This window comes from Vicia villosa, linkage group LG5 (genome assembly GCF_029867415.1).
Source record: "Vicia villosa cultivar HV-30 ecotype Madison, WI linkage group LG5, Vvil1.0, whole genome shotgun sequence".
Taxonomy (NCBI): Eukaryota; Viridiplantae; Streptophyta; class Magnoliopsida; order Fabales; family Fabaceae; genus Vicia; species Vicia villosa.
This window is the reverse complement of record NC_081184.1, coordinates 163,699,913-163,713,587: the sequence shown is the minus strand read 5'-3', so window position 1 is coordinate 163,713,587 and position 13,675 is coordinate 163,699,913. Positions and strand designations below refer to the sequence as shown.

The window sequence follows — 13,675 nt, the reverse complement described above, 5'->3', positions numbered from 1 at the left end:
ATCCAAAGATAAACTCAATTTTTGCTACGAAGCCAACACATGTCACTAGGTGCCAATAATTTAGCATCTCACAGGTATGCTTTTGGAAAACTTGATGAGGCTACACATTCAGATTTTCTTAGAGCTATCATTGCTGAATTTGTTCCACTTTCAAATTTAGGGAGCTTTAAAACCCCCACAATCTAAGTTTTTTTTGCGTTCACTTCAGCCGTTGACTTTAAGTGACATGGCATGACACGTGGCGTGACACATCAGCTTCCATTAGACCAAATTAACAGCAGGGATCAAAATTGTAGACGGAAATTTTTATGAGGACCATTGTTTGAAGGAAATTTTTTTAGGGACTAAAATCGAATTTTGGGTTATTTATAGGGACGAAAAACATATTAAACCCTTTATAAAATTACATTAAATTAAATCATATATCACTACGGTTTTTAAACAAGCCGTTGTGATATATTATTTTCGATTTTTTTCAAAAGCTCAAAACCTAACGTTTTTTAATAAAATTTCATTAAGTTTCTCGTATATCACTACAGTTTCTTGATAAGACCGTGGTGTAATGACTTATTCATTTAAAAGAAATACAGTTAGCTAGTTTGTCTCTTCATTTCATCTCTAACGAAACAATAGTATTTTCATCCCTGATGAAACAACGTCATTTTCAACTCTAACGAAACCACAATTTCAACCCTAATGAAACAATACCATTTTCAACCCTAACAAAGCAACACCATTTGCATCGAACAACACCCTTTTCATCCATCTTTATCGTTCTAGACTTACGTATCGTCAAGGTAGAAGACGACACCAACTTCACCGTTCTTGCCTTACGTACCGTCAAGGAGGAAGACAAATAATCTTTCAACATTTTTTTACTTATTCATCACATTTTCGATATTCATCACATTTCCGGTACATAAACATTTTCCCCGTGTATATACAGTAAACTTTTTCCAATGTGTTTGTGTTTATGTTGTTGAAGATGACATGCTTTCTATGTTTTTCCATTGTATTTGTGTTTATGATCATAAATACAGCCATTGTTGTTGGTGTTGTTTATGTAGTTGTTGATGCCATTGTGTTTTGAAATATCACACATTGAATCACGGGTTTTAAAATACTTGGAACAGCAAATTATTCATTTTATTTTGGTTTGAGCTTCTATTTTTGGGGGTATAAACATCACACCACATATAGAACATAACCAAACACGATGATATAAACACCAATATACAAAATGAAGTCAAAGTATGAGAATACAGATCAATAGGTATTGTAAATGCAAAATAATCAATCTATCCAGTGCTTTTTCATCACACCTGTAGCTGTGAATGTACGAACTTGAAGAAAACACTGGTTACTGAAACAATCAATAGGTGCCTAGATCAACACAAGGTGTTCTAAATTTATTTATCACCTAGAATAACCAGAAGGAGGATATCCTTGTGGAGGATAAGCATTAGCAGGTGGAGGATAGGCAGTTGGGGGGTAACCAGTAGCGGGATAGCCCTGAGCAGGTTGTGGGGCAGGTGGATAACCATAAGACTGTCCATACGCAGGTTGTGGTGCATACCCAACCGAAGGAGGAACTTGCTGATCAATGCGTGACATCTGCTGAGCAGGGGGCACTGCCATTACGGGATGAGGTCCAAACTTTCCGTCACGCTTGTCCATTTCAACCTTGTGCTGAGTCTGCAAATAAATGTATTTTCCATTTTCGTCATGATCATTATTTAAACAACATGATGATTAACCAACAGCTGGTAATAAGTAACATACCTGCATGCACGCACACACCCTACAAATAAAAAGAAACATAAGTTTAGTACAAAACTTTTCATTATAAAATGCACAATCGACGGTATTTGAGAGAAAGACTTACGTGCAGTATACAAGCTCAGCCAAACAAGATAGCAACTGAGAAGCCTCTGAAATTTCTTCACTTCCCACAATCATGGCAACAATAGAGAATATGCACGCAACTTGGTTAAGGCAAAACATGAAACCCTAAACAAAATAAATGCACGTGATTTAGCAGAAAATTGATGATTAATAAAAATGAACTGTATATCAAGCTGTGATGTGAGCATGAAATAGAAAGATAGGAGTAGGAAGGGAAGAAATAGAGGAGAGAGAGTACAATAATGCAGTTATCACATTGCGTAGTTTGAATGTTAAATTCATCTTGCAACAGAAAACGAGTTGAGGCCACTGAATTTCCAAAACAGAGGAAAACCTGAAACAATACATAAATATAAAGTTAACCATGTTATTTGAAATTACGACAAAAAATTCAAGTGAATAAAAAAACTAGCTTCAAGGAATCCTGTGTGATCTTTATTTTATTTAATGGAAAAGAAATTGATTTATACTTTTTTTTTTGTTAAAACAAAATGAATTGAATTAGTTCAACGCACAAGGTGCAAAAAAACAGACCCAAGAGTGGTCCATAAAATTGTTTCACTTATAGCCCTAATGCTCTTTTACAACCATATTCAAATAGAGACTTCTTTCACTTCAACTATGTGATGAGTCAACAGCCTATAATGAAAACTAAAGGTTAAATATAAATGAACTATGGCTCAATAAATGAAACTAACAACTTACTATCCACCACCTAAAAGGCTATTTTAAATCTTACGCCATCTATTGACCATGAAACTAATAATTTAATTCATTATTGACAATGGCATAAAAATTGGTGAAAAGTCACCCTAGGTTAAGCTTATCTATAGATTCCTATACAGTTAGGGATTTTTAATTCTTATAGGAGTAAGATAAAAGTCACAGATTCCTATATTGGGAACTTTCAATTAATTAAATCCTAATCCTAATAAGATAAAAGTTTTAAATTGAGTCCTTGGAGTTCCATATATTCTTAATTCTTAATCAGGCCCTTATCGTTAGAGCACCATAATAGAGGAGTTGTTGAGATTCCCTTGGGATTTGGAACTACTGGGGCAAACAAGTTGTGCAGACTAAGAACAACACTGTATGAGCTAAAGTATTCTCACCGAACTTGGTTTGGAAGATTCAAGAAGGCAATATTGTGTCTAGGAGATACAAGCAAAGACAATGAGATCACACACTTCTTCAAATATTTACATGACCAAATGCTAGAGCACTTCTGGTTTATATTGATGATAATATTGTTATTTGTTACACTTACATGAGATTATCCAACTGAGATAACTACTCAAATAGAAACTATTTGTTGAGTTTGAGATGAAGGACTGTGGAGAACTTTCGTACATTATGGGAAATGACTAGGCCAACTCAAAGCAAGGCATCTTCATTTCTCAAAGAGAGTATGTGTTTGATTTATTGTAGGAGCGGGTACACTTGGATGCAAAGTGTTCTCGTAGAGGAAAATCTCGGTATTGAAGAGGAAAATGTCAAGGTTGACAGGGTCCAATATCAGACTAATGGGAAAGCAGATTTATTTGGGACACACTAGACCAAGTTTAGCTAATGCAAACAGACTAATGAAAATCAATATTGTTTACTTATGAATAAAATATGAGGGAGGGATCAATGAAGTTGTTTTATGACAACCAATGTTTCTAATAATCTAGATTGATAAACACCCATAACAGCATGTATAAATATCAAGCATATACAATAATGAAGGAAGGAAAACAAGTAAAAGTTTCTATACCTCAGTACAAAGGCAAAACTCGGGGCATTTACTCTCTCCACATCTACCACTGCAGGGCATGTAACCAGCACAACATGTGTATCTGGAACAAACAAGACAAATATATATCACACACAAAACTGTGCAAATCATTCATGAAGTTTGGAAAAGAAAAAAGTGTATCAATTACCTTGACATATCATCATAAAGGGCTCGTTTCCGAAGCAAGTATGATACACAGGGTGCACTATAATGAGACAGAGGGATATTACATTACTACTTGAAAAATAAGTAATAAGTAATATATTCCGATTATGCATTCATTGAAGGCCAAGAAAAATTGCAATATAACCGAAAGTGTATCGAAGCTAAAAAGTACTAACTATCTACTAATGAATCAGGTCATTATATTGACAAGGACCCAAATTATAAGTCAAAAGCTGAGACAGTTTATACAAGCTGGTCATAGATGAGCTCTTTAAACAAAGTACAAAGAGGTACTTGAAAATGGACACTAGCTCAAAGCACAAAATATACAGCACACTGACACACAGTCCTCTTGAATCAAATCTGAATGAACATCAAATTTCAAGAAATATGCTTTTTGATTAACCTTTTAACTACCACATGCATGAAAAAGCTTAAATGCAAAAGGTATCCAGAGAAGACACGTTATGATCAAATCCATTTGAAAAGCTCAAGAGAAGCGCAGTAAACTTCATTGAGCAAAGTAAACCCATCACAATCTTTTCTCTCAATGAATAAATAACTCAGCTTGATCAACTGGGTGATCAGCATAAATATACGTTACAGATAGTCAAAAGATTATTGACTAATTCTAAAGTCACATTCAATATAACATCAGACCACAAAATTTATTGTCTAACATAATTTCAAGAACTTCCCTCATCAATTAGCTAGATGTGGCATCACACTATGTTAAAAGTTCTTTTTAAGCCGAAAAAGTTGTACAGCCATGGAAATTTCACTAGTGTAAATTTATTTAATTGTCAATTTCACATTTATTTTAACTTAATCGTAATTCAGAGTTAAGCACTGTTTATCTTTCTCCCACATTATTCAAGTATTTCACTTTTTACTCCTCATCTACGGGCGTAAGGATCTCTACATTTCTCAAAATAAACGGAAGGCTCTATTACTAGTCTTTGTAATTCTATAGAAGTCCAATTATACAAAATACATGTCACAATTCCTTCAATGAACATTTATTTATACACCAAAAAATTTCCTAATGAAACTCTCCATTTCTATTGGAAAATAGAGATCAACCTACTCCATCTTTTCATCTACAGAATTTAACAAAATCATATTAAGCAAATAATAGCTCTGATCAAACCAAACAGAGTACAGAAATTCCAAAAAGCAAACAGTATCTCAAGCTACATGAATAGTCAACGCAAGTCAACGCATATCCAATATCTAAAATCCAGAATCAACCAATAAAAACAAAATCACATAGCAAAAAAAATCACGATCAGATCTAAAACAACAACATTCGTAAAATTCGCTCAACTACAGTAAGAGAAAGTTCAGATCACATACCACCACACCGCGAAACAGCAATCTGCGGAGAATTCAATTTCAGAAACGAAATGAGTAATTACAATTACAAGACAGAAATCGAAAAATAAAAGAGTGAGACTGAGAGTGATAGTGAATGCTTACATGGAGTATCCGCCTGAATAGTTCTCATTAGATCGGTGTGCCAGAGATTCCGGTAATTCTGCCGGAGTTGCATTTTCTCAAGATTCTGCTGATTCGCCGCCATCGTCAATAGTTTTTCTTCTTCACCGGAGAACTAACAGAAACACAAAACCCTAGATCCAATTATTCCAGAGAGAAAACGCGTACAGTGTATATATATTTATACAAAAACCAAAACAAAAAACAAAAAAATAATAATAACGCTGTTTTTATGCAAAGAAAGGAAAAGAGTGTTACTATAAAATTGATGGAAGAAATAGAATGCGCGTTGTTGGAGTGGAATTTGAATAAGGGAAAGTCTTTAAAGACCGGCCCTTTGATTTTTTCAGTTGGCTTGGCTGGCTTCCTGGCTGTTTCTAAAGTGCACAAAAGACTTGAGCTGACCCTTCAAAACGACGGAACGTAGGGTACACATTTACTAATGCTGCTATTATCCAAAGTTTTTGACTTTAGTACTGGCTTACTTGCTATAACGGGTTAAAAAATTCTTTTTGTCTCCTTTAGTTTTAAATTATTACAGTAATAGTAAAAAATAGAGCATGCACTCTTTTTACATTTATTTTCAATATAATTCAAATAAAAAACATTAATTTTTTTTAAAAAAAAAGTTTGGTGGGATATTCATGAGCTGTTAAATGGGTTATTTGACCCAAAATCGACCTTAAGTTTTTTAGAGTTGAGTTAAAAAGCAACTGTGTAATATGAGTAAGAAAAATGCTATTTGAACCCGACTTTAGATGGGTTTCGAACTACCCAATCCTAAATGAACTTTTTTATTAAAAAAATTAAAATAAAACTTCAAATATTTATTATAAATAAAATTAAAAATCATACTATTTTAAACAAAATACATTTTTTAATACTATATTATCTCTTATAAATACTATAATGTGTTTCTAAATATAATATATGTCTAAATTGTATAAAATAATATTTAAATATTTAACATAAGAGAAAAACTAATATTATACGATGAATGAATATTGATTATATTAATGTCTAATATTTACAAGAGAAATATTGAATATAATAAATATAAAATTTAGTGAGGTGAGAAAAATCAATGTGCTATTTTGGAATAAAACAATATAAATATATATATATATATATATATATATATATATATATATATTAAATTTTATAATTATGCCGGTCTAATGGACTACCCATGGTCCATATGGGCAAATTCAAATGGGTAGCGGGCTTTTCAGGACTGGGTTAAAAAAACCCTGAATAATATGGGTTCTGATTTTAAGGCTTAAGCTTTATGATTTTTCAGGTCTGGTGGATCAGCCCATATGGACTATCCCATTTTGATAGCTCTAGATATTGGTGCAATGTTGATAAAACCTATTTAATTATATTTTTATTTTAAAATAATGCGATACTCTCTATGATAGAAAAAAATTTAAAATTTATTAAATAATAAATATACTTGTTTTTAACTAAACAAATATTAATATATATAAAAACGAGAATATATACATATTGGGGGTAGATTTGACCTAGAGAAACCAACTAATAGAAAAACCGGAAGAAAAAAATTAAACAAGACTCAATATGTGATGGTCTAACTTCCTGCATGTTCATTCGTCCCTCAGTCCTCAAAGAATAAAATCAAGCAAATCAATAATCAGGTCAATTCAACATATCCTTATATAACTCTTTTTTAATTAAATGAAAAATTGAATCGCACCAATGAAGGTCCAAGATCACATGATCCTGATTAGCAAGTCTATTCGCACACTTGTTACTTTTCTGTAAATATGTGAAATTCTAGAACTTACAACAGATGTCCTAACAACACACAATGTCAAGACAGATGTTATAACATCTGCTGACTTACAACACACTTATCAAAACTAAAAGCAAATGACAGGAATGATAAATAACACAATGAATTGTTTACCTAGTTCAATGGAAATAACACCTAATCTGGGGGTTACCAAGCCAAAAAGGAAGTCAACTAACAGTAGTATTAGTTCAAAGCCTAAACACCCCTAGTTTACAACTTCTCGCCTAATCACTAACTAGCGCTACTTCTAGCTAAAAGTCGACATCTAGATTTGAGAAATCACCATCCCACTTTCAATCACCGCAGTGATAAAATAGTCACACACCTTGTGATCAAGGGAACCCAAATAAAAAATTACACTTTCCATAAAAAAACTTAGTTAAACACCCTACTAAGAGCAATACTTGATCTTGCTTAACAACTTTTATCAAGAACACCACTATACTCTCTTGCTTAAAAGCTTCAAGGGTGAGAACACACATTCACCTTAATGTATTAGAAGATACATGAGTGACACAAAAGAACAGAACATACGAAGAACTTGAGAGACTCCTGTAACACCCCAAATCTACCCGGTAATTATAATAAAAATCAGAGTATAAATTCCAAACAACATTCATTTGAGGTATCACATATTCGCCATTCAAAAACAATTATGGCTTATTTGCCTTCATATAAATACATAGCACGTAACTTAAATCGGACAATCAAATCATTATTCAAAAATCACTTTGTTTCAAATTAAATAATTAACTCGCAGCGGAATCATCAAACTTCATAAATATTCAAATCAAGTCGTAGCATCATTGCACGGTAACTTAAAAATTTAAAACATAATTCACTTAAAAATTCAGCAAACAAAATAATAAATAAAACAATCGCTTTATCCCCCCGAGTGCTACGTATCAGAGCAAGACACCAACTCGAATAACAGCAATTAAAGACTTCATAAAATCACTTCAAATTTCTATCGCTATCTTGAGTACCTGTCAACTTCCCATGGTAGGGAAACATCATTCAGAAGGGGTGAGATATCGAAAAATTATAAACAAAAGTATGATAATTAATATGTTAGAATTAAATCATACAAAATTATCACTTTACAACTTTCAGACGACAACTATAACAACAATTTAAAATTGTACAGATATAATAACAAAATCAACAACAACATAATAATAGTTATAACAACTATTTTTCATCTTCCAGACGGTACCTGTCACAACAAGTCATTAGCATAACAACTTATAATTACAACTTCACATTATCACAATTCACTTCACATCGTCATATTCAACAACAACTCAAGTCACATCACGTCACAATTAAATCACACTCATGCCACAAATAATGAGACTCTACAATTGCACATGCATGTGATACCCAGGGCTTCACCCCCCATCGCCAATTGCCAGTTAACAGAGGCATCAAGGCATAAGCCTTCGTCACTAATTTGCCAATCCAGGCCGTCACCAAAAATGCATATGTATATGAATGCAACAAACACACAGAACAAACAACATCATCGTCACAAAGGCATAAGCATATATCGTCGCTATACCAATAAATAGAGGTATACATCGTCACTGAAACATCCTGCAACTTCGCATAAAACAACAACAATATACACGTCGCTCAGAAATCACAAAGAAATAACAACACAACGTACTCATCATAATTCACAAAACAAGCCAATCACAATCACCTACTAGCATATATGAACTACCTCTACAATTTTCAATTAATTCCGGATAACTAAATACACCCTATTCCCACATACAATCATCATATTCCTGGTTATATAATTCGAACCCCACCCTTACCTTGGTAAATATGGACTCTTTCACCATAGCTCTAAGCTTTTCTCCAAAAGAAATCCTTTCTAACATCAATTGGAGACACGTCTAAAAACCAGTTCGGGAATCAGCTTATCAGACGGACTTAAAACCCTCAAATTCAAAATCGCTCCAGTCAGAACTTACCTCTATGAGTCAGGAACATTGTGTCCAAGTACCGCAACGATCCAACGGTTGGATTGAGAGGTATGCCCGATTTGCCAAGGTGACTATATGCTGAAACTTGCTGCGAAAATTAAGGCTTCCTCCATAACTTTCTTCTTCTCTCAAGTGCTACTCCCTTCTTTCTCTTCTCTTTTCTATTTTTCCTTTCTCCCCAAAAATAAGTTATGAGACTCCAACTCTAAAACCCTAATTTTTTACTCTTACTATCTCTTTTCTCTTAATGGGCTTAACCCATAATCCATCTATTACGTTTCTACTACTAAGGCTCAATTAACTATATCTCTCATACAACTTAATTAACCCAAATAACACAAACACACATAATATTAAATATTTCAAATAATTATTATATCACATAATAACTAAATAAATAAATAACTATTAAAAATACCAAATAGTATAATTACTAATATAATTAATAAAAATATTAATAAAATCGGGATGTTACAACTCCCAAAACAACAACCTTTATTGCACCCACGATTTTCCTTGTGTGAATGCTTGGCAAACTAGGTTTCCCAAGTTCCTTTTTATAGATACTTGCAGAATGGGCTTGGACTTTAAACTGAATCCAACCTTCTTTTTTATGAAAAAAACTGCAAGATCTTTTCACATATTAGGAGCAAATCAAATCAAATCAAATCTTAGTTTTCCAAAAGAAGTCTTAAAGATTATTTTCCTGAGAACAGAGACTAATCTGCATTTGTCCTAATCATCCCTTGATTGTCTGCGCCTATTATGATTATCTGAATATTTCAGATTCTCAAATTTAGTTGATTAATTCATTTCCTATATATATTGTTTATAGTTACATATTTCATTATTTTCTAAACATAGATTAGCTCGTGATATCAATCCAATGCATCACAAAAAACTTTCCACTACCCAATTTTGTAAAAGGCTGATTTTTGAGAAATTTGTTTTTAAACAACTTTTTAAAGTGATTTCTATTCAACCCCACTTCTACATATTTCTCACCCATATTCTCCCCCAAGAAAAATGTTGTCTTACTAACCATCTTCTCTAAATACATGTCTCTGTTGGATACTTAAGCTAAAAATCCGTTGTAAAAGTATGTCTGACGTCCGAAGAGAAAATTTCATCATAGTCAATCCCCTTCTGCTATGAATACTCATTTGCTGCAATATGAGCCTTGAAATATCCTCTTCTTTTTAGGTTACTGTTATATTTCTCTTCTACAAATAGTTGCAATTGATATCCATTTCCCTCTTAGGAAGTTGAACAAGCCCTCATATTTATTTTTTCTTTAAAGACTCAATATCCTCTTTCATGAAACTTGTCCACTTATCTTTCTCATGGATAGTGATAGCCACGTGAAAGATAGACAAATCTCTAAAACTAACAAGAATTTCATAAGTTGCTAAGTCTCTATAGTTAAGTCTTTCTAGTGGCTTGATGTGAAGTCACTCTTTATCACGTACAAGAGAATAGTCATGTGTTATATCTGAATCTTCAAGCACATGACGAATTTTAGTGGTATTAGAGTTTGGTTTGAATTGTGTTTTAAGTACTACATGCACAATTCTCATTGATAGTGGACTAATATCCACATGAATCACCTCATTGAGGGAAGTTTCCTTTTCAGATGATGACATATCTACAACAATTGATTTCTTTAACATAAACTATTCATCAAATACAATATATATGTTGTTATCCATCTTCTTTAAAATTGGATCCCACAACTTGAGCTCATTCACACATTTTGCGTAACTCACAAAGACACACTTCTTCGACTTTGTATCAAGTTTAGACTGATATTCATTAGATATATATACTTATGCAAGAAAATAAAAAATCCTTAAATTGTCATGATCATTGAGGTTACGTATCAATAGATCTTCTACAACTTTCTCATCCAAAAAAGCCTATGGTGTCCTATTAATGAGATAACACTCCAGCTTAATAGCCTCTACCCAACAACCCTTTAAGAGTTTAGCATTCAACAAGAGACATAATTCCCTTTGATTTTGAGACATGTTCATTCAATTGATTCCTCTTATGAAGTTCCATAATCCCCCGCTCATTAAGATGACCTAAATGCATGTGCTAAAGTTTGACTGCATCAGTATTAGACTAGAAACACATATAAAAAAAGTATTATCAAATTGTTTGTAGATGTTACATGCAATCCTCTTTTCTCTCATCACTCTCAAGGCACCCTCGATGACCTTTATAACTTCCCTATTCTTATCAGACTTGTAGAAGAAACCATTTTCATGCAGAGAGCATATGGAAATTAATTTCTTTCTCAATTTTAGAATATACCTAACATAATTCAATGTTCACAAGCCACTGTCATTCATAACAATTTTAATTTGTATCATTCTAACGATGACACATGCTTTATCATCATGCAAATAGACAAAATCAAAATTACCCGACCTAAATGTATTGAAACACATCCGAAGCAACATCATCTGGTAAGAGCATCCATAGTAAAGAATTGGAGATCATGTTCACTTTCTAGATTAAACATAAATTATATCTCCAAAGTACTGATGTTTTTAAATTTTTTGATCTAGACTTCTTTTTCTAGAACCTTTTGTAATCTTTATTTCACCACAGTCTTTGCTCCCTTTCACACACACACACCACCTTCAGTTATTTCCTCTATATAATACCTCCTTTGAGAATGAGACGTGAATGTAGTAGTAATTACATCATAGTCGATAGTTTCCATATCACATGTAAGAGTGGTCACCGAGTGATGAGACGTGAATGTAGTAGTAATTACATCATAGTTGATAGTTTCCATACCATGGGTAAAAGTGGTCACCGAGTGATCATAAGAACCAAGTAGCAAACACAAAAGAACCAAGTAACAAGCACAACACTATATTTTACTTGTCATTCATCTACCTTTACCATAAGCCTCACCAAATAGGTGATTATATGTTAAAGATATTAACACTGTGAGATATTGGATCGAACTCTAGTATTGTCGAAGGGTAGCTTCTTGGTTCGACAGAGTTAAGCATGAAGTCGAAGGATTGTTCACATGCTGGTGTCGGAGTGTGCATGCTGTAGTCGAAGATGGGTCTAGCATGCAGATGTCGAAGATGCTAGGGTTGTTAGCATGTTAAATTAGGTTTTAGTGTTTAAACCCTAATTTGTTAAGTTAGCTTGTTTATTAAGTTGGCTTGTGTAATGGGCCTTGCTGAAAAAGCCCATTAGTTAGTATGTTAGGTTTTATTATAAATAGCATACTAGTCTCTCATCATTGCTAAGCTGCAAATCCTAATTTAGGGTGAGAGAGGTTATTTGTTATTCTTGTAAACTTGTAATCTTGTTCTAAGAGAAAGTGAAAGGATAGCAGTTATAACCAATTCTTGTGTTCTTCTTATCCTCTCTAATTCCCTATTATACTTTGTTATTGGTATCGTTTTTCACAACAAATTGGTGCGGTGAGCGTGGAGAAGATGCCTTCAACAAAGTATGAGATTGAAAAGTTCACCGGAGTGAATGATTTCGGTCTGTGGCGCTTGAAGATGAAAGCTCTACTGGTTCAGCAGGGTTGTTTGGAAGCGTTGAAGGGAGAGGCAGCCATGAATGCAGAATTGACGGCAGCGGAGAAGACGAATATGATCGAGAAAGCACACAGCGCAATTTTGTTGAGCCTTGGTGATAAGGTTCTCCGGCAGGTATCAAAGGAGACGACGGCATCAGGGTTATGGGTGAAACTTGAAAGTTTGTATATGACCAAATCGCTGGTAAATCGACTCTACCTGAAGCAAGCTTTGTATTCATTCAAGATGATTGAAGACAAAGTATTGGCTGAGCAGTTGGATATGTTCAACAAGCTGATTCTTGATCTTGAAAATATTGATGTGAAGATCGATGATGAAGACCAAGCGCTGTTACTATTGTGTTCTTTGCCTCGATCACATGCTCACTTCAAAGAAACTCTCTTGTATGGAAGGGAGTCCCTGACGTTTGAAGAAGTTCAATCAGCCGTGTACTCTAAGGACTTGAATGAACGAAAGGAGCATAAACCTTCGACTGTTGGCGAAGGTTTGGCCGTTAAAGGAAAACTCTTACGAAAGGATGGTAAGTTCGACAAGAAGAAAGGCAAAAGCCAGTCGAAGACTTACAGTGGCGAAGCATCTGGCATTCGATGCTACCATTGTAAGAAGGAGGGTCACACAAGAAAGGTGTGCCCTGAACGCTTGAAATATCATGGAGGTAAGGATAATGGCAACGCTGCCATTGTTCAAGATGATTTCGAATCATCTGATGTTCTTGTGGTTTCAAGCAGTGACTCTAAGAAGGAGTGGATTATGGATTCAGGTTGCACTTGGCACATGACTCCAAACAAAGACTTGTTCGAGGAATTATGTGATCAAGATGGTGGATCAGTATTGCTGGGAAACAACAAGGCTTGCAAGATTGCAGGTGTTGGATCTGTGAGATTCAAGCTCCATGATGAGTCAATAAGGTTGTTGACTGAAGTCAGGTATGTTCCTGATTTGA

The 13,675-nt window shown here is 33.9% G+C and overlaps 1 protein-coding gene across 2 annotated transcripts; it reads right to left on the bottom strand.

Annotated features, from left to right (window-relative positions):
* Positions 1-1,197: 1,197 nt before the first annotated feature.
* LOC131603658 (uncharacterized) lies at positions 1,198-5,777 on the bottom strand. 2 transcript variants are annotated; one of them, XM_058876066.1, is made up of 9 exons: positions 5,603-5,777; positions 5,327-5,478; positions 5,204-5,225; positions 3,831-3,887; positions 3,662-3,743; positions 2,144-2,239; positions 1,886-2,010; positions 1,783-1,801; positions 1,198-1,695 (listed from the first exon to the last, which is right to left on the bottom strand). In XM_058876066.1, exons 2-9 carry the CDS (start codon positions 5,427-5,429, stop codon positions 1,417-1,419), a joined length of 783 nt encoding a protein of 260 aa, XP_058732049.1. In that variant the 5' UTR covers positions 5,430-5,478; positions 5,603-5,777; the 3' UTR covers positions 1,198-1,416. The 2 variants fall into 2 exon arrangements, with proteins under 2 accessions (XP_058732049.1, XP_058732048.1); XM_058876065.1 differs by having other exon boundaries at positions 5,327-5,459.
* Positions 5,778-13,675: the final 7,898 nt, after the last annotated feature.

What these genes read in the sequence shown, in the direction of transcription:
- LOC131603658 (XM_058876066.1), bottom strand. Translation starts at nt 5,429, where the DNA reads ATGGCGGCGAATCAGCAGAATCTTGAGAAAATGCAACTCCGGCAGAAT. An exon ending in TATTCAGGCGGATACTCCAT is followed by an intron (nt 5,226 to 5,326) that starts GTAAGCATTCAC and finishes AATTCTCCGCAG; the next exon opens with ATTGCTGTTTCGCGGTGTGG. An exon ending in AATGTGATAACTGCATTATT is followed by an intron (nt 2,011 to 2,143) that starts GTACTCTCTCTC and finishes TATTTTGTTTAG; the next exon opens with GGTTTCATGTTTTGCCTTAA.